We start from the raw sequence: 20,167 nt of genomic DNA on the forward strand, positions 1-20,167 counted from the left end.
AACATGTGCTTTTTTGTTTTCAAAAGCAAATGATTGAAACAGCTTCTCTTTTTTTCAATGAATTACCAGCGACCCGACACATTTTTGCAAGTATTCTACTTTCTGTGAGAAATTATGCATTTAGTGGAATGATATGGAAACATTCAAATTGAAAATCTAACGAGTTTTCATTCATGTTTTCCAAAATATTCAATCAAATGTGAAAAATTATTAGTTTTTTAAATTCCAATAATTTATAGACATTTCCTTGTTTTGTTTACATTTACGTTGACACTAAGGTTTACAAACAAAAACAAATTTCAATGTGGTTGTTGTTGAGTTGTATTTGTTGTAGTATTAACTTTACCTTATATTTGTTCTACCATGGCGTTTACACCAGACAGTTTGTCTTCAAATACAACTCTGATTTACTAACACATACATACATTTGTCGGCTGTCTCCCAGCTGTCCATAATTTGTTCACAGACAGCTGGGATAACAAATTTTTGACATTTTTTGTAAAAATAAGTGAGACAATAGCTGTGTTCCTTTACTTACCTGAGGTTACCATTTTTCCCATTTGTTACCATTTTTAACATGCAAAGCGTTCCTTAACCCCGAAAAGTGGCAAAACTGGAAGCAATTTTTAAGAGAGTGAGAGGGGAGAGAGAGCGAAAATGGCTTTCTCTTCTACCACAGGCTACCAGCAAAATTTCTGCAGGTAGAAAATGGCAGAACTGATTTTTCGACTTTTGTTTGACGATTATTTCACAAAATGGACGAAAAACCGAAGAAAAAGTCGAACACTGACAACACTAAATTAAAAACTGTGAAATAAAAGACGAAAATTGATTTTTTATGTTTCTTTTTGACATTGCTGCCAGATATACCATTTTTCCGTTCCTTTACTTTTCTGGTAAAAATGTTCATGAGAGAGCAATTTTGACACTTTTCTCTTTTACCACCCTTACCATTAAAAAAGTAAAGGAACAAAGCTAATAATTGAAATGTGTTGAAAACAAAAGAACACGAACAAAAACAAAATATGTGAACGGAAAACAAAAAGAAATCGACGTTTTTCATTCATAATTTTACAACTGTTTTTGCAGTTGTCTGGACGCCTACGTCACGCAGGCAAGTTTTGGGGTTTTGACATTCAATACATGTACTCAACTGTCCTGTCATGTGTAAACGCAGGGTTACGTTAAAAAAGTTTTACACAACATCTTTCGATGTAGTCCAATGCTTGGTTTACATTCGGCGTCGTTTCGTGATTTCGGAGGCGTTTCGTGATTTCGCGCGGAATCAAGCAGAATTTATCATGATTTCGCGTACAAAAATGAAATCATCTCATTTCGTGATTTCAGCGAAATCAACATCGAAATCACAGTACACATGATATACAACCCTGTTTTTGCCTAAAAAAGTACCAAAAGTTGCAACACTTTTCACGTATCACAATAAACAAGGTAGATGTGCGAATTGCTGCAACAAAAAATGTTAGTATCAAAATTTGTAAACAATGTGAAAAATATTAAATTACTTTGTTAAAATGCTATTTTTCATTGTGTTCCCGTACTTTTTAGTGGTTATGTTAGAAAAAAGAGCGAATTTTCAAAATTAATGGTAATGTTAGAAAACAGAGCGAATTTTCAAAAACTGCTTCCCCATACAAATTTCTTAAAAAATACGGGAACGGAAAAATGACGGAAGTCGCAAAAAGTCCAGCAGAAATGTCAAAATCAACGTATCAGTTATAATATTAGATAGCAATGAACATATGAATATGCTTGCTGCTAGTTTCTACTAGGCCAAAATTGTATGACAGAAAACAGGAGAAGAGGGTGTTATTCGGCGCTATTTAAAGATAAGTGCAAGTCTTGCTAGATTTCGGAGTACGGTAACGCATTTTTAGCATTAAACGGGAAAACTACTGCAAGTACTAATATTTTGTAGGTTCTGAGCACAACTTTTATCTATCAAAATTTATTATGATGTCTCAACTTTACTTTGTTGTTGTTTTTTCGACCTTTTTTTGTTCGCCATAGAAATAAGTATTTTTTTCAAGCTCGAGGTCAATATATCAATTATCTTTATTGTTCGATATTTCGCAATTCTTTGAATTGCATCTTCAGGAAGATAAAATTGCAAAAAACACGTCAAGAAATAGGCTTAAAATATTTACTTAAAACTAAGGTAACATCACTACCACCGTCAGCTGTTGTATCTCAACGATAAAATAATTTTTTTATTTTTTTCATTTGTTAGTACTATACACAATTAATACGATATATAGATAATTTTTACGATAATTTTCCAAATAAAGTTGTAAAGTTCTATATAGTCGTATATTTTTGATGATTAATTCAATTTACAATAATTTGTTTTGAAAATTCATGTTCGATCAGCTGCGCATATGCATGTACCTTTATCATTGTGATATGTTTGAAATCAACAAAAAATAAGTGTAAACACCGGTGTGTATTACAGTATTTCGTGAAATCCAGTGGATTTTGGAGCGCAAGTGTAAACTTGACACAACAGAGTTATGAAAAATGCACTCAGTTCGATACATTTTATAAGCAGTTGCTGTAGAGATCCCTACACATTTCTTCAAAAGATAAACAAGAGTGAATACATTTCGAAGAATTTGTTATAAAATAAAGAAATAAAAACTTCAGTTGCGAACATTTTTGCGGTAATTCACGAGACGGAAATTTTTAATGGAGTGGAGTTAGAGTCCATGTCGAAAGCTGAACTAGTGATAGGAAGGCAACATAAAAAATTTAGGATGATGAAAGAAAATCAGTTGCGCTTGGATTAAATCAGGAACGGAGGAAGTAAGCTCAAATGTGATTGAATTCAATGGAAACTTTTTTTAATTTGTGTTTATATAATAAAGTTCTTTGTGTTCTTGTTTTACACAAATAATGAATGCATTTTATTTATTCTGGGATATTTTGCATTAGCTTGCATTTTTACTGCATCTTTAGATTGATTAAAAACACAATCCGAAGAGTGCCTTTAAATTCAATCCAAACTACTACATCGAAAGCTGTGATTTGGATCGAAAACGGAGTGCATCCTAGCTGTGTGCTGTGGAAGCAAAATAGAGTGCAACCTAGCTGCGCGCTCTCTTGTAAAATTCATAAGTGAATTCATAGGGAAAGATGTACTCCAACGGCAAATGTACTGTACACTTGTAGTGATTCAACTGCATGCAAACTTTTTGCTGGGGAATAAATAAAAAGGATTTATTATTTGTGTAAAACAATAATACAAAGAGCTTTATTATATAAACACAAATTAAAAAAAAGTTTCCATTAAATTCAATCACATTTGAGTTTACTTTCACCGTTCTCCAATTAATCCAAGCGCATCTGATTTTGCTTCATCATCCTAAGAGTTTTTTATGTTGTCTTCCCATCACTAGTTCAGCTTTCGAAATGGACTCCAATTTTTAGTTTTAGCAATTTTAGTTTGTATTTCGTTATTTTATAAAAAATTCTTAGAAATGTATACACTCCCTCTTATTTTTTGATTTAGCCAGCGACGGGTAGGGATCAATCAACTGCTTATAAATTGTATCCAACGGAGTGCATTTTTCATAACTCCGTGTGGACTGCATCGAAGGATGTTGTGAAATCATAACTCCACATGCACAACTTCCAAAATTTTTTGCTGGGTACATTTGCCGTTGGAGTACATCTTTTCCTATGAATTCACTTATGAATTTTACAAGAGAGCGCGCAGCTAGGATGCACTCCATTTTGCTTCCACAGCACACAGCTAGGATGCACTCCATTTTCGAGCCAAATCACAGCTTTTGATGTAGTGTTTTGGATTGCATTTAAAGGCACTCTTCGGACTGCATTTTTAATCAGTCCAAAGATGCAATTAAAATGCAAGCCATTGCGAAATATCCCAAAATAAATAAAATGCATTTATTATTTGTGTAAAACAAGAACACAAAGAACGTTATTATATAAACACAAATTAAAAAAGTTTCCATTGAATTCAATCACATTTGAGCTTACTTTCTCCGTTCTCGACTTAATCCAAGCGCATCTGATTTTCTTTCATCATCCTAAAGTTGTTTTATGTTGCCTTCCCATCACTAGTTCAGTAGTGGGATTCTGTAACTCATTTTTGCTGTTATCGATAATTGTCGGTAAAATTAAAATGCTTATAATTTCGATAATTAACGAAATTTTTCGGTAAGTAAACGATGAATAAAAAGTAGTCGCTAGCCTCTACCGACACAGACAGTGATTCCACCTGTTCTTTATGTTTTTAGTCATAATTTTGCGAATTAATGTTACCGATTTTTGTCGGTAACAGCAAGCATGAGTTACAGAATCCCACTACAGCTTTCGATATGGACTCCAACTCCACTCCATTAAAAATTTCGGTCTCGTGAATTGCCGCAAAAATGTTCGCAACTTAAGTTGGTATTTCTTTATTTTATAACAAATTCTTCGAAATGTATACACTCTTGTTTATCTTTTGAAGAAATGTGTAGGAATCAACCAACTGTTTTTTTTCTGTAGGGATCTCCACAGCAACTGCTTATAAAATGTATCGAACAGAGTGCATTTTCATAACTCTGTTGCAAGATCTATTTAACAGGTCACGTAAGTAGCACAAATACAACTCAGTTTTTGCCAAAAATTCTTCAATATGTCAAAACGTTTGTTTACGTTTTCATACAATTTATTCACAATAACAAAAAATTTGACAGATTGAAACCAATCATCTGGTCATTTTACGCCACCTTATTATTTCATCATGCTCTGTTGGACTACATCGAAAGATGTTGTGAAATCATAACTCCAATTGTACAACTTCCAAAATTTTTTGCTGGGACACAAAACCGAAAAGGAGCGAAATGTCTATTTATTTCAATGAATTTTAGGTTAGGGGTTTTTATTCCGATAGTATCGATAAGCAAAACTATCTATCGACATTGAATTTTAAGAAAACAATTTAAGCTGTGTTCTTTTACTTACCTGAGGTTACCATTTTAACCATTTGTTACCATTTTAACCTGCAAAGCGTTCCTTAACCCCGAAAAGTGGCAAAACTGGAAGCAATTTTTAAGAGAGTGAGAGGGGAGAGAGATCGGAAATGGCTTTCTCTTCTACCACAGGCTACCAGCAAAATTTCTGCAGGTAGAAAATGGCAGAACTGATTTTTCGACTTTTGTTTGACGATTATTTCACAAAATGGACGAAAAACCGAAGAAAAAGTCGAACACTGACAACACTAAATTAAAAACTGTGAAATAAAAAACGAAAATTGATTTTTTATGTTTTTTTCTGACGTTGCTGCCAGACCTACCATTTTTCCGTTCCTTTACTTTTCTGCTAAAAATGTTCATGAGAGAGCAATTTTGAACAATTTTGACACTTTTCTTTTTTACCACTCTTACCGTTAAAAAAGTAAAGGAACAAAGCTTTAATATATTAAGCCAAAAGTCTTCGTATGTGACGAGGCCGTTAGGTAACCAACTATTTATCTGTTCCAAAACCTGTAGTGCGATTCTCTAACTCATTTTTTGAGTTACCGACAAAAATCAAAACTGACAATGTGTACCCAGCTTAATAGCCCGTTTCCACGGTACGTCGTTCGTTCTCTATTCGTTGTTCGACCCATAACAACGAATAAATTACTTATTTCCCCACACAAAATTCTATGAACGAACGACGATTTTTCTACGTTGTTTGATTAGAAATACTCTCTGAACGACGAATAAATATGTCCCATCCCTAACAAATGAGAGAATTTATCGAAAAAAATAATTATGACATGTCTAAATTCAAAATTGAAAAATTTGTTGAAAACACAAACATTTTTAGAAAAAAGCAAAAAGATGAATGAAAATTAATGAACTAAACATTTTATACAGATGCAAAAGGAAGATGGTTGTGTCTCCCTCTTAATTCCACACACATTTCTTGTCCATTAGTTCCAAATTGCGTAAAAAATCAGAAACAAAAAGGAAACAAATAACTGAAAGTCTGTATACACAAACATTGTTTTGACGTGTCTCTCTCTCTTTAATTTTGAAAATAGAAACATATAAAAATATATTGAAAATACAAAATTATTCAGAATTTATGGAAAAAATGAATGAAATGTGTATAGTTAAATATAAAAGATACATTTGGAGGAAAGTCTATTGCTTTTCCTATTCATTTAATGTATATTTTATGTGTTTTCGGTTAAAATTTTCGTGAAAACAAGGAAACAAATTTGAAGGAAATTTTGTTTATGTTTCTGTTAATTACGAATGGTGTCGTGGAAACGGGTTAATTCGTGTACGTCGTTCGACAGGCGAACAACGTAATTGAAACGCTCGTGTGAACATGACATAAAACGCAAAATTATGAATGAAAATTTCGAATAAAAGTTGACAATACTGTTGTTATCGGTAGAACTTTGGGACTACTTCTTAGGGGAACTTTACACGGTATGTTTTTTACATATGAGTTGTCACTTCTCCAATACAAAATGTATATGCAAAGTGACAACTCATATGTAAAATACATATCGTGTAAAGTACCCATTATTGGTCGCCAACTTACCGAAAAATTTCGTTAATTACCGAAATTATAAGCATTTTAATTTTACCGATTTTTGTCGGTAACTCAAAAAATGAGTTAGTCCCGGGCCACACTACAGTAATTTCACTGAAATTTTGATATGAAATTATGCGTCTCTAGATCGACGTCCACAGTAGAGTAAAATCATAAAATTGCTGTAGTGGGGAATTCGGTTTAAGAACACCTAATTTCATGAAATTTTTTAATGAAATTCACGCTAGTGTGGACCGGGACTTAAGGCCTGCGTACATAATCTGCCTCGCCTGCAGGCCTTAAAGGCCTGCGTACAGAAGCTGCTTCGCCTGGTTGCCTTGCTTTCCTACTTCATTTCTGACATAATAAAAATAAAAGAATAAAGAAGGCCGAGAAAATTTCGAACTGGGTTGCCCTTTTCTTTTTTATTCTTTTATCAGAAGTAAGCAAGGTAAGCAGGCAAGGCAGCTTATGTACGCAGGCCTTTAGAGAGTCGCACTACTGGAAGGATCTACAAATGTTTACAACGATAAAAATTTTTCTTGCTTTCCTTTATCGTAAAAATAGTTATGTGTGTACTCTCCGGAACTCTTTAACTTATACCATTCTGAAATTCCACACCCCTCCAGACGACATAGAGATCGTAATGTATGCGGATGTTACTAAATCCAGGTTTATGTAAACGCACTGTTAATCGACGCGTTTTATGAAAATATGTTTGATGTAAATGCTACTAAAGTATTGTACACATTGACAAGCAAAACTGACAGTCATCGAGGTCTATTTCGTGAATATCAAAGCCTAACTGAAAAATTTCTTTTGTAATCTCTAAATAATACCGTAAATATTGTATTTCAAACTTTTTTAGCTATGTCTCAATTTACATAAGGCGAGTTTACTTGCGGCAATTCTCAGTTTGATGGAGAGAGAGGTGAGGTATATGGTAACCCTTTGCCTCTCAACACCCTCTCTCACCCACAAACTGACAATTGCCGCAAGTAAAATGGCCTAATGTAAATTGGGACTAAATAAAAGTTGTTATTTGCCGGAAAATTGTTCTAAAAGTACGTTGACTGTCAGTTTTGACTGTTAGTGTGTACTCCCCTTTATGGTGGTTTATCGATCGATTAAATATCGATAACTGCAATTTCCAATTTCGATTTGTACAAATTGAATCTATTGATCCCTGGAAATTTCATTAGAATGCGAAAACAGCGTGAAGCGGACAAACATTTTTTATTTTCGCGAAAATTACAAGCAAAATATTTTCCTACGTACAAAAAAGAATTTAAAAGGATATTGAAAAAAATATACAAACAATATTGAAGCAGACAATTGTTGTAACAACAAAAGAGTAATAACAATTTGTGCTAAACTCTGAAACAACGGAAGATTTTTTGCAAAGTAAAATAATTTCTCGAAACAGTCGGAAAAAAACGAATCGAAAGAAAGAAAAACGTGTTAGTTGTGAAGCAGCAGCCAAAGATAGAAAGAAATTGATAAAAGTACAGAACAACAAGGAACAGAACTGTTCCAAAAAGAAAGAAGAAAAAATTGGACAAGAGTGGTCAAGAAATTTGCGGTGGTGTGCATTCAGTGAAGCATTAAAAAAGGAAAGCTTGGTGGAATTTGTTTTTTTTAGTGTTGAGTGTTAGGTTAGAAACGAATACGCATTTTTGCGGATAAAAAAGAAACAAAAAACGAAAGTGAGTGGCTAGCCTAGCCTGTGATTGAAGACAACGACTGTATAACGGAAAGAAATAAAAAGTATGACAAACAATACAATGGAATTGCCAACACAAGAAGGTGAAGGTGGTGAGGGGGAGCAACAACAGCAGCAGCCAGCAAACAATAACACAACAACGGCCAATGTACAGCCGCAAGCACAACAAATAGCGGAAGAAGAATCTTTGTCAAATGGTGGAGAACAACAGCAACAGGCAAATGAAAATATGGAAGTGGATCATGATGAACTGCAAGGAGCAGCAGCCGCAGCACCAAATGAAGATGAACAACCACCTGCTGCCAATGGCAACGATGCTGAAGATGAACAACAACCTGCTGCCAATGGTGGTGGTGGTAATGATTCAGATGCTGAAAATGGTGATGATAATGTCCCCGCCGCTGAACCCTTTTATGGTTTCGAAGAACCGAATTTAGAGGAAAAAGATATGCCTCAACTATTGCAATTTTGGGAATCAAAGCATACTCAGTCGGGATTTGATCCAGTACCGATATTAAAAAGGTAATTTGTTTTTGTAATTGTGAAATTGTTTTTAATTATCTTACGATTTGTGATTGTGACCAACCAATGAGTGTGAGTGTATCGCATAATTAGTTGATTGTATTTGTAGGTTTTTTAAGGCAATGATGATGTGACGTATGGTGTCTCTCTAATCAATAACAAACCAAAAAAGCAATCGTGTGAAAAATCCGTACATAGAAGTGGGTTGTGTTAGGCAAGAGAAAGGTGATAAAGGAATGGGGGAACTGACACGTTCATCGTTTCGAGAAATTCACAAATTTGTAAATATCATACTCATACTTGTAGATATGTGGTTGGTATTTTGTCAATGTAGACGGGGCAACTGTCAAAAGGCAACTCCTTCTGGTACATTCCTTCTCGAGGATCGATTTGAAATTTTCACAGAAGGACGCCCTTGGTACAAAATACAAAATGTTCAATGCGGAAGTCCATTTTTTCTCAGAATAAAGCTTAAAAGTTTAGAAGGTGTTTTGGGTGAAATGCCTTAACAAATTACAAAATCCGCTAAAAAATTTAATGGTTTTGTGGCCTTCCTTGTAATATATATGGAATCTATATTGTATTGGTCAGCTTTCATGTCATCGTACCATGGCCCATATCTCGGGAAATATTAGACTTCCGTAAGATAACATGTAAATTGTTTTAATCAGGACACCATGTGATCTAACTTTGGGAAATATATTAACATATACCGTGAGAGGGTTTAAGCCAGATTTAAGCTCAAAATTCTGTCTCTACAGAGTAAGCTGTAGGGTAAAAACAAGTAGATGAGCTGCAAATCACGTTCCTGATCATATTGGTTTTCGTTTAGTGGTTCTTTATGTGTTCTATATTCCTAATCTCAGATCGGAGGAAGACTATAAATAAAAACACCCCTATATTAAATGTTTAACAATATTAAATTTTATTTTAAATAATTCTTTTTATTTCAGATTGGCCGAGATTTTCGAAAAGGAAAAAGAAATTTATATGCGTAAAGATCCAGATCCATTCGATGAACGTCATCCGTATCGAACAGATCCTAGTTGTCAATTTGGGTTTTTGCTCAAACAATTGTTTCGCAAGGACATTTTCATGAAGAAGGTAATCTTAGCTCTATTTAAATCACAAATATACCTTTAATTACTACTTTTTTCTTACTCTCTCTCTCTCTCTCTCTCTTGCAGCTCGTCAATGATTACTTACGCGACAATTACTTTACCCGGCAAAATGTACAAAAAAGTTCACTAGAATTGAATATTTTGGCCTTACGCCTTATATTAGTGATTATGCCAGGATTGGAGACATCGGCTGTGTTTCAGGTTGAATTTGATAATTTAATAAATCGTATCTATGGCTGGGCTGAAGATAGTATTGAACCGTTACAAAGTTATGCCACTGGTCTGTTGGCAGCAGCCATGGAAGTAACTGATATTGCTGTGACCTTTAGGGAAATGAATACTCGGCTAGTACCGAAAATGATAAAGAGACTACATATGTTGCAGGCAATACATAAAAGTAAGTGAAACAACATTTAAACCATTAAAATCTCTAATAATCTTCTCGTCTTCCCACTCTAGCCATCCTTCAACCCACCAACACGAATGAATCGATCAACAATTCTATTGATAGTGAAGCTGGTCTTAATAACTCCACTGCCGGTGTTGAGCGCATCTTGCCGTCTTGGATGGCTGGTTCGGCACCACAATCTCCCCAGCGTTTAGATGATAGCGCAGCAAGTGGACGCTGTCAAAATAGCAGTGCTATAGATACATTTGTGAATGCTTCAAATTTATCAACTCTACTGGAAAATAGTCGTGATGCTTTTCCCACGGGTAGTGGTGGACGTTATTATAAGAAAATGTACATCCCCATACATCCACCGTCGGCTGAAACCAGTCAAATGCTGATATTACGTTATCTCACAACAATGGGTGAATATCAAGAATTTTTGGGTTTGATATTTGAACACAATGCCATGCAATTGATATTTGGTTATATTGAGAATTTGGATCGTCGTGATACATGTCTGGCCTTTGAGGCGTTAAAGTATTTGGCATCATTGCTGTGTCACAAAAAGTTTGCTTTGGATTTCATAACACATGGTGGTCTAGAGGTGAGTTTGGTTTATAAATAACATTTAACAAATATTTTTGTGTCTTTTTTTAATTCCCCAAAAAGTTTGAAAATTCCACGTTTTTTGGTGTATTTGAATTGCTCAAAAATTATTTTAGAAGTTCAAAAAAGTTTTAAAAGTGCATGTTTTTTGGTGCATTTGAATAGCCCAAAAATTATTGTAAAAGTTCACGTTTCTATGGGTATTTGAAGTGCCCAAAAAGTCTTTTTAAAGTCCACGTTTCTTGGGATATTTGAAGTGCCCAAAAAGCCTCTTAGGGGTATTCGATGCCCCCAAAAAGTTTTAAAAGTCCAAAAAAAAAAAATCTTTTAAAAATTGAAGTTTCCCTTGCTCTGTGGATCCCCAAAATTTTTTTAAAAATTCAAGTTTCTCTTGCTCTGTGGATCCCCCAAAAAATATTTAAAAAATTCAAGTTTCTTTTGCTCTGTGGATGCCCCAAAAAATCTTTTAAAAATTCAAGTTTCTTTTGCTCTGTGGATGCCCCAAAAGTTCTTTTAGAAATCTACGTTTCTTCTGCTCTATGGATGCCCCAAAAGGTCTTTTAAAAATCCACATTTCTTGTGCTCTATGGATGCCCCAAAAATTGTTTTAAAAATTCACGTTTCATGGGCTCTATGGATGTCCCAAAAATTGTTTAAAAATCCACGTTTCTTGTACTCTATGGATGCCCCAAAAATTGTTTTAAAAATCCACGTTTCTTGGGCTCTATGGATGCCCCAAAATTTGTTTAAAAATCCACGTTTCTTGGGGTCTGTGGATGCCCCAAAAATTGTTTTAAAAATCCTCGTTTCTTGAGCTCTATGGTTGCCCAAAAAGTCTTTTCAAAATCTACATTTCTTCGGCTCTACGGATGCCCCCAAGAAATCTTTAACAAAAAATGTTTCTTCGGCTTTATGGATGACCAAAAAAGCCACATTTGTAGGTTTATTGTTAACAAATCTTTAAGAAATCCCTTCATTTTTGGGATCATAATTTCTTTTATAATACACTTCTTGCGTTCCAAAATTTCTTCCAAAAATCTATAAAATACAATTTTATTTTCCAGCGCCTATTGAGAGTTCCTCGCCCGAGTATAGCTGCTACAGGTGTTTCTATAACCCTGTACTACTTGGCCTATTCCGAAGATGCCATGGAACGTATCTGTACAATGCCAAAATATATTATTACAGATTTAGTTAGATATGCCCTATGGATTCTGGGACATTCATATGACTCAGGCAAATGTCATGCCACCATGTTCTTCGGCCTGAGTTTTCAATTTAAGGTTATGTTAGATGAATTTGATGCTCAAGATGGTTTAAGGAAACTATACAATGTGGTAAGTATTTTTTTCCAATTTACACGTGCAACAACAACATTTACCAAAATATTTTTTTCCCAATTTACCAAAATATTTTTTTCCAATTTACACGTGCAACAACAACATTTACCAAAATACTACTGCAGTTCCCTACTTTATATGCCTCCTATTAACAATTCCCCTTCTTTTTGCAGATATCCGTTTTGAAGATTTTAAATCCATCCAATAACGATGATGACAATAACGAACTCAATGAAGATGTTGAATGTGCCTCACGTCAAATTGTGCGTCATGTTTGTGTGGCTCTCAAGCGTTATATGGAATCCCATTTATTCTATAAATACAACAATTTTATGTGTCAACAATTTCCGGTGTCAAGTGAATATAATCGCAATATAACAAAGGCCACCAAGACCACAATGGAACAGATTAATGAGCAAATTCGCAACTTACAAGAAAACACTTCAGTGAGGGCCCACTGGGCTCCAGTAGATCAACTCTTAAAGCTGGGTGGTATAACGTTGCTGCTGAAAATTATTGCCTTTTCCTATGATTGGAATAACAGTGGACGTTCCGAAACTGTACGTTCTGCCCTGGATGTGCTTTCCATATGTTGTGTTATACCACGGGTCTATGCAACCTATTGTGATATTTTGGAATTGCCGGCAATTGTTACCACATCGGGTATTTATTCGATTTTGGGTGCAGCCGCTGGTGATATTGTACCTGATGCAGATGTCCAAAAGTCGGCTTTGGCTGTGCTGTGTAATTGCGTGTGCTCGCCCATAGCGAGGGTAAGTAGGAGAATGGGGTTTGATTCAATTGTGATATGATTCAAATTTCAATATATTTTGTTTCTTTTGTTTGCAGAAAGAACCCAACACCTTGATAAAATGTTTTGGTTCTTCCAAAAAGTCCAAACACAACAACAAATACAGTGAAGAACTGGTGGAAAAGGTATGGGAATCGGTGTGCTCCAACAATGGCATTATTGTATTGCTCTCGTTGATGCAAATTAAAACACCCATAACGGATGCTGATTGCATACGCGGCATGGCCTGTCGTGCCTTGGCCGGCTTGGCACGTTGGGAGAGGGTTAAACAAATCATTGGCAAATTGCCGCTCTTTGCCAGTGGCCAAATACAAACATTAATGCGTGATCCCATACTCCAGGAGAAACGCGCAGAACATGTCATTTTCCAAAAATATGCCCTAGAACTTTTGGAACAGGTATCGGGTAAAGCCAAACCGTTTAGCCATCAATTGGATCCTTCATTGGCCAACATACACAAGGCCAATGTCATTGCCCAAACGAAGATCCAATACAATGAACATCAACTCTATCAGCTAATATATGAACACTTGGAATCAAAGGGTCTGACACAAACAGCGGCTATGCTGCAAAAGGAAGCCAACATACAATTACCCTCAACCACAATGAAAAGTTTCCATCAATCACCATTTGATTACAAGGTTATGCCTACCAGTTCAATTGCCAGAAATCGTTTGAGATCACGCATGCAAGATGTTAATCAGGCCATTAATAGTGCAACAGCCAGCAGTAATTCTAACACAAATACCTCAGCACCTAACAATGCATCGACAAATTGTACATCTTCATCTGTCAATGGTAAGGATGGCCTCAATGACAGCTTTTCCGAAGATCAAGTGATGAACTCAGTTACACCCATTAAATTGGTTAAAAAGACTGATAAGGTGGCACCCAGTTTAGCTTCAACAACAGCGTCAAATTTAAACAGCACAGGTTCTGCAGCTAAATCATTGCAGAAACAAATTTCCGTCATTGATCCCAATAGTATGATGATGGATATCAGCTCCCCACCACAATTCTCGAATAATGTTACCCTAAGTACCATTGTCACAGAGTATCTAACAAATCAACATGCCCTTTGCAACAATCCCATGACAACGTGTCCACAGTTTGATTTGTTAACACCCCACAAGTGTCCCGATCCTAAGCCAAATCGTATATTGGGTGATAATTTAAATGTGGCCACACGTTTCTCGAGATCACAAGATGGTTATAACACAAGACGTCTTAATCGTCGTTTTATACATTCACATTTTGCTCCCTGGAAGACAATACGTTCAAATGATTATAATGATGTTATATTTTCTTCATGTCACATTGTTCCAAATTCGGATATTCTTTTGGCTGGTACCCATCAAGGTGATGCCAAGGTTTACAATATGAATCATGGCACGGAGCTATTTTCGGCTCGTTGTCATAGTTATATTATCGATTCGATATTATCAAATCGCAGCGGCGACCTGGTCTTAACATCGGTTTCATGGCGTAGCCCCTTGAGTGTCTTATGGGCTGTGAAGGATAATGATTTTGTGTCGAAAATCGAATTTGTGGATGAATTTTATTGTGAATTTAGTAAGCTGTCACAGGATAAAGTAATTGGCACGTTATCAGATGTGAGTGGAGAACATTGGAACATACTTTTGAGATTTTGTGAGGTAGTAATGTTTTTAATTCTTCTTTTTCTTTATCTCTCTTTTGTAGGCATGTACAATTTATGATATTGGTACCGGACAAAAGATTTCCACCTTTACCCCAACCTTGGGAAATCAGTACACAAAGAATCGTGCAACCTTCTGTCCCACCGATGAACTGGTTTTATCAAGTAAGTATGGCAATCATAAGATTTTTTTCCAGTTTTTTTTCCATAATAGAAAGAAGGGAGTTTATGTATAAACTGTATGAACAGAGTGTTGTAGCGCCGGCTGAACAGATTGATAGCTCTACGTTTTCGCACTGTCAATATGAATCCCACAATTCGCCAGACATAACTATCGTGGTCTGACAAATGACATCACCTTTCAACCCGTCGTTGGGTCAGACCTTCTCCACATATTTTAACTCAATCAACCGACCACCCCAATTGATCACCTCTGATCGCCGCAATTTCATCAATCATGAGAAACTAATTGTCCTAGTTTCATTGTGTTCACCAATCACCACTGCTGACAACTGTCCACACCTTTGTGGAGCACTCCGGAAGCGTCAGGGCGAAGAGAAGAGTACTACGTCGCACTAGATCTGATCCCGCCGAGGAGTAAACGCCACAAATTAGAATGAACGATGTTTTAGATCCCGTTAGGGACGCCCTGACCTCCGACGGAGGCTCCTATCGAATAGGAGACCTTCTTGGGAGACTCCTATAGAATAGGAGACCTTCGTGGGAGGCTCCTATAGAATAGGAGACCTCTGTGGGTGGCCCCTACCGAACTGGAGATCTCCGTGGAAGGGTCCTATCGAACAGGAGACCTCGGCAGGAGGTTTCTATAGAATAGGAGACCTCCGTAGGAGGTTTCTATGGAATAGGAGGCTTCTGTGAAAAAGGAGACCTTCTTGGGAGACTCCTATAGAATAGGAGACCTTCGTGGGAGGCTCCTATCGAATAGGAGACCTCCGCAGGAGGTTTCTATAGAATAGGTGACCTCCGTAGGAGGTTTCTATAGAATAGGAGACCTCCATAGAAGGTTTCTATAGAATAGGTGACCTCCGTAGGAGGTTTCTATAGAATAGGAGACCTCCATAGAAGGTTTCTATAGAATAGGAGACCTCCATAGGAGGCTTCTATAGAATAGCAGACCTTCGTAGGAGGCCCCTATAAAATAAGACACCTCTGTAAGAGGCTTCTATAAAATAGACCTCCGTAGGTGGCTCCTATCGAAGTGGGAAGCTCCTATCGAATAGGAGACATCAGTGGGAGGTTCCTATCGAATAGGAGACCTCCGTGTGGGAGGACACTGTCGTGCGTGGAATTCAGGAACAAGAAGTCGAAGCCCCGTAGGGTTAAACAGGGAGTTAATAGGACCATAATCCTCAAGATATTGACCGGCAATACTTGAATTGACTGGAAATATTCTTCATAACCTTAGCACGCTTCTGGCATGTACATTGATAAATAATTTTGTTCTTTTTTGTCTCCTCACAGGTGGTGTTCTATGGGATGTACGTTCCGGCAAAGAAATACACAAATTTGACAAACTTAATCAATCCTTATCAGGTGTCTTCCATCCAAATGGTTTAGAGGTAAGAAAAATATAATCCGGTTTCATCACACGGATTTAAAAAAAAAACTTATCTCATTCGGTTTTTTTTTCTTTCAGATTATTTCCAATACTGAAGTCTGGGATTTAAGAACATTCCATTTACTGCAAACGGTACCAGTGCTGGATCAATGTCTAATCAAATTCTCTCCCCTGCATGTTATGTACGGTATTCGTTTGGAAATGGAAAATCGTTCCGATTTCGATGATACCACAAGTTATGATACAAGTTTTAAGGTGCTGGATGCCTATGATTATACCTCGATAGCAACGATCGATGCCAAACGTAGCCTATTCGATTTAAGTGTTAGCGGTAATGGTAGTCTGATAGCCTTGGTGGAGGATCAACCATCGTATGAATCGAAACCGGAAACATTTGTGAAAATCTACTGCGTTGGCATGAAGAAAACCGAACAGGATGAAGAGGTGTGTGATATTGAAATAGATAATACGACGACCAATGGTAATGGTTCGGCCCTGCGCAACTTGTCGCGTTTGCATGAACATTTTGGTACAAGCGGCGATATGGGTCGGGCCATTTCCAGAGAAGGTTCGGGATCAATGAGCCTATTTGCAACGACGGCTGCCAGTGGCAATGGCGGCGTCGGTGGTCATGCTGTGCCGCGCCCCAGGGCTGCTGGCGGCGTTAACGATGCTAATGCTGGTGGCGGAGGAGGCAGTGGTGGTGGTGGAGGCGGCGGCGGAGGTGGTGCTGCAGCGGCAGCACCCCCAGCAGCAGCCAACAATTTGGAAATTAATATTGGTTTTGGCCTCCAACGAGGAAATCGCATGGATTACAACTCGCCACGACGTCCGTTACTTTTACAACCCCGCAATCATAATCATCATCACCACCCGGCTCATTCTCAGCAAAATCGTGCCAACAACAATCATGGCAATAACAGCAATAATTATCGTGACGCTGGCCTTCGGGCTTTACCAGTACTGGCAGCAGCTGGCGCAGCCGCCGCAGCGTTAGAGCCCGCTGCTCAAAATCAAGCAAGATCAGGGGCAGCGGCGGGCAATGATAATGGTGGCGGCAGCGGTCTTGGTGGCAACGGCGCAGCAGCGGCAGCAGTGGGCAATAATATAAATAATGGTCTCAATGATGATTTGTTTGATTTGGAAGATATTGCAATAAATTTATTGTCTCTGCTTGTAGGAAGATGAAGAGGAGTGTGAGTCCGATGAGGACAATTCCGATAGTGATGACTCAAACAATGATGGTAAGTGTTAACAACATCCCTTGCTTTATATCAAAGATTAATTAGAAAAATTTGTGCTCGAAACAACTTGCAGTGTTTGATATAATTCCTGATGAACGTCCTGGCCGTAGACGCCGTGGTAACAATGATGATGCGGATGATGATGACGATGACCAGGATGATGATGATGACGACGATGATGATGATGACGACGACGACGACGATAGTGATGATGATGATGACGACGATGGTGATGATGATGATGACGATGGCTGGATGGACATTATGGAAGATGATGATCTTCCACATCATTTTCGTTTGTTTGCTTAGTCGTTAGTTGATAATCATATCAAATGTTCCATCATCTTGTCTGTGTGCAGCATCCCATTAACAGTGTGAAAGCCTTGCAGAGTCTCCTTCATTTTCCTTTTCGTGTGATCCCTGTCACACACACACGCAAATACTGTTCCTGCCATTATTTTTCGTTTTAAAGTGAAAATAAAGGGCCCCAAGATTGCTATGAGCATATTGTATGCTAACATTTGCCATTTCTTATACAAAGGAACTGTTTGTCTTTCTAAAGCCAAGGAATAGAGCAGTTCAAACGCCTATTGTTCGTAAAAATTTGATTTCTCTTTTGTAGCTTGCTGTGGCAACCAACACTTTTTATACTTCATTATCGCTACATTTTGTGTTTAAACATTTTTCTTTAGTTTTTTCTTTTTATTATTCTTAACCTTAGTTTTAAGTTATATCGTCGTATAGTAGATAGATGTTTATTATTCTAATGTTATTTTTGTAATTCATAAAAAACAAATTTGTTAAATATTTCTTTTGTATTAAAAAACGAATAATTATTTTTCGAAATACCGATATTTTTTAAATAAATTCTGCCCCACTACATCAATTTTCTTTGTTTAATTTTTAAACTCCCCAACCACTGAATACTATACTTTGTTCAAATTAAAAAAAAAAACGAAAAAAACATCTATTTTGTCAAACAAAAATAAAACTTAAAAAAAATATCAATTACCAATCGTATATATGTATGTAATTAATTTAGTAGGTATAGTTTATGAAAAAAAAAAAAACAAAAAATATAAATTGTATAACAATTTACATGCATTTTTATAAAAAAACACACACACAAAGGAAACAACAAACTTAAATGAACTGTATTTAAAATAATAAAACATCAACAAGTGTTTCAAAGAAAAACAACTTTTTTATTTAATTATTTTTTTTATCCATAACGTATTCTTTATGCTGAAAACACATACAACGCTTGAGTAAAGTTTTGCGTCATTTCTGGTGTATGAATAAAAGGCAAAGTGCTGCCAAGTTTCAATTTTTCTTTATTCTTCTACCAGAAATGACACAAAACATTACTCAAACGTTGGATGTGTTTTCAGCTTAAGGGCTCTGTTACAACAACCACATGAACAAACCTCCTATTCTGAACATTACCATGGGAACTGTTTCCCATTACCACGCTTTCCGTATTCTCAACGACGTGGTAACAGCAAAAAATGGGAGAAGAAATTTCGGAATTCGAAATTAGTTACACCAAATTATTATAGCACACTTTTGGGGGCTGTAATTTTGATTTATAATACAAAATGCATATTTGCATTGAATTCACGGTTTTTGAATTGGGTAGGAAACGCCCAACTCACTTAATTCAACAACCGTGCATTGATTTGTGGATTTTTTAAGTGAATGGAGTCAAATGTTGTGGTGTTGTACTAATAAGTACATTTTCTTCAAAATGTGCGAACTGGTATAAGATTTTTTTTAATTATTAGGCAAACATACTTTTTGAGTATAAAATAATAGGAACTTTTTAAGTTTGTAGCGAACTTAAAAATTGTATTTTGATGTTCATTCGGAATAATTTGAGTTAGAGTTTTAAAGAGTATATCGCTAGTTTTACTTATTCCTAATGATCGCTAGACCTCGTATTTTGCATATTAAAAAAAATCAAAAAGATAAATTCGGATATTTTTCTCGATTATTACATATTTTTGCTTATTAGTACATATCAGCCGTGTTCCTTTACTTACCTGAGGTTACCATTTTCACCATTTTTAACCTGCAAAGCGTTCCTTAACCCCAAAAAGTGGCAAAACTGGCAGCAATTTTTAAGAGAGTGAGAGAGGAGAGAGAGAGCACATGTGCCTTTCTCTTCTACCACAGGCTACCAGCAAAATTTCTGCAGGTAAAAAATGGTAGAACTGATTTTTCGACTTTTGTTTGACGATAGCTGTGTCTGGTTACCCTAAAATTTGTAACAATTTGTACCAATTGTTGCTGGAAGTCGTCTGTTAACACAAAAAACCAGCAAAAGAGAGCGATTCGAGAGAGACATTTTGACAGTTTTTTCACTGAGAGCTTGCAAATTCTTGCTGGACAAATTTCTTCTAGCAAGCACTTGCAAGCTCTTCTTCTTCCTGAAAACAATCAATCAGCCGTTTTTAGTTTTTTGTTGATTTATGTTTGTGAACATTAAAAACAATTTTATCGTGGAAATAACATAGTCTAATTGTATTGTTTTATGGAGAACAAATTTGTAAAGTGGAAAAATACTTTTTTGTTTCATTTTCTTTTTTATTTTTAATAAAATACAACGTGTTTGC

At 36.3% G+C, this 20,167-nt stretch overlaps 2 protein-coding genes across 3 annotated transcripts in view; both read left to right on the forward strand.

Annotated features, from left to right (window-relative positions):
* Window positions 1-20,167, forward strand: part of LOC141405330 (uncharacterized) — a 540,708-nt gene that overhangs the window by 123,995 nt on the left and 396,546 nt on the right. The gene's annotated exons all lie outside the window — the stretch shown is intronic.
* mahj (LisH and WD40 domain-containing protein mahjong) lies at window positions 7,728-18,438 on the forward strand. 2 transcript variants are annotated; one of them, XM_073956894.1, is made up of 12 exons: window positions 7,728-8,803; window positions 9,757-9,907; window positions 9,991-10,321; window positions 10,384-10,919; window positions 11,986-12,258; window positions 12,435-13,034; window positions 13,111-14,685; window positions 14,774-14,894; window positions 16,212-16,309; window positions 16,387-17,425; window positions 17,489-17,552; window positions 17,626-18,438. In XM_073956894.1, exons 1-11 carry the CDS (start codon window positions 8,328-8,330, stop codon window positions 17,494-17,496), a joined length of 5,208 nt encoding a protein of 1,735 aa, XP_073812995.1. In that variant the 5' UTR covers window positions 7,728-8,327; the 3' UTR covers window positions 17,497-17,552; window positions 17,626-18,438. The 2 variants fall into 2 exon arrangements, with proteins under 2 accessions (XP_073812995.1, XP_073812996.1); XM_073956895.1 differs by having other exon boundaries at window positions 16,387-16,752.

Source organism: Musca autumnalis, unplaced genomic scaffold (assembly GCF_047663935.1).
Source record: "Musca autumnalis isolate F117 unplaced genomic scaffold, ASM4766393v1 scaffold_5, whole genome shotgun sequence".
NCBI lineage: Eukaryota > Metazoa > Arthropoda > Insecta > Diptera > Muscidae > Musca > Musca autumnalis.

Coding starts and splice junctions, on each gene's coding strand:
- mahj (XM_073956894.1), top strand. CDS start 8,328: ATGACAAACAATACAATGGAATTGCCAACACAAGAAGGTGAAGGTGGT. Junction 14,686..14,773: donor TAATTGGCACGTTATCAGAT/GTGAGTGGAGAA, acceptor TCTCTTTTGTAG/GCATGTACAATTTATGATAT. Junction 14,895..16,211: donor CGATGAACTGGTTTTATCAA/GTAAGTATGGCA, acceptor GTCTCCTCACAG/GTGGTGTTCTATGGGATGTA.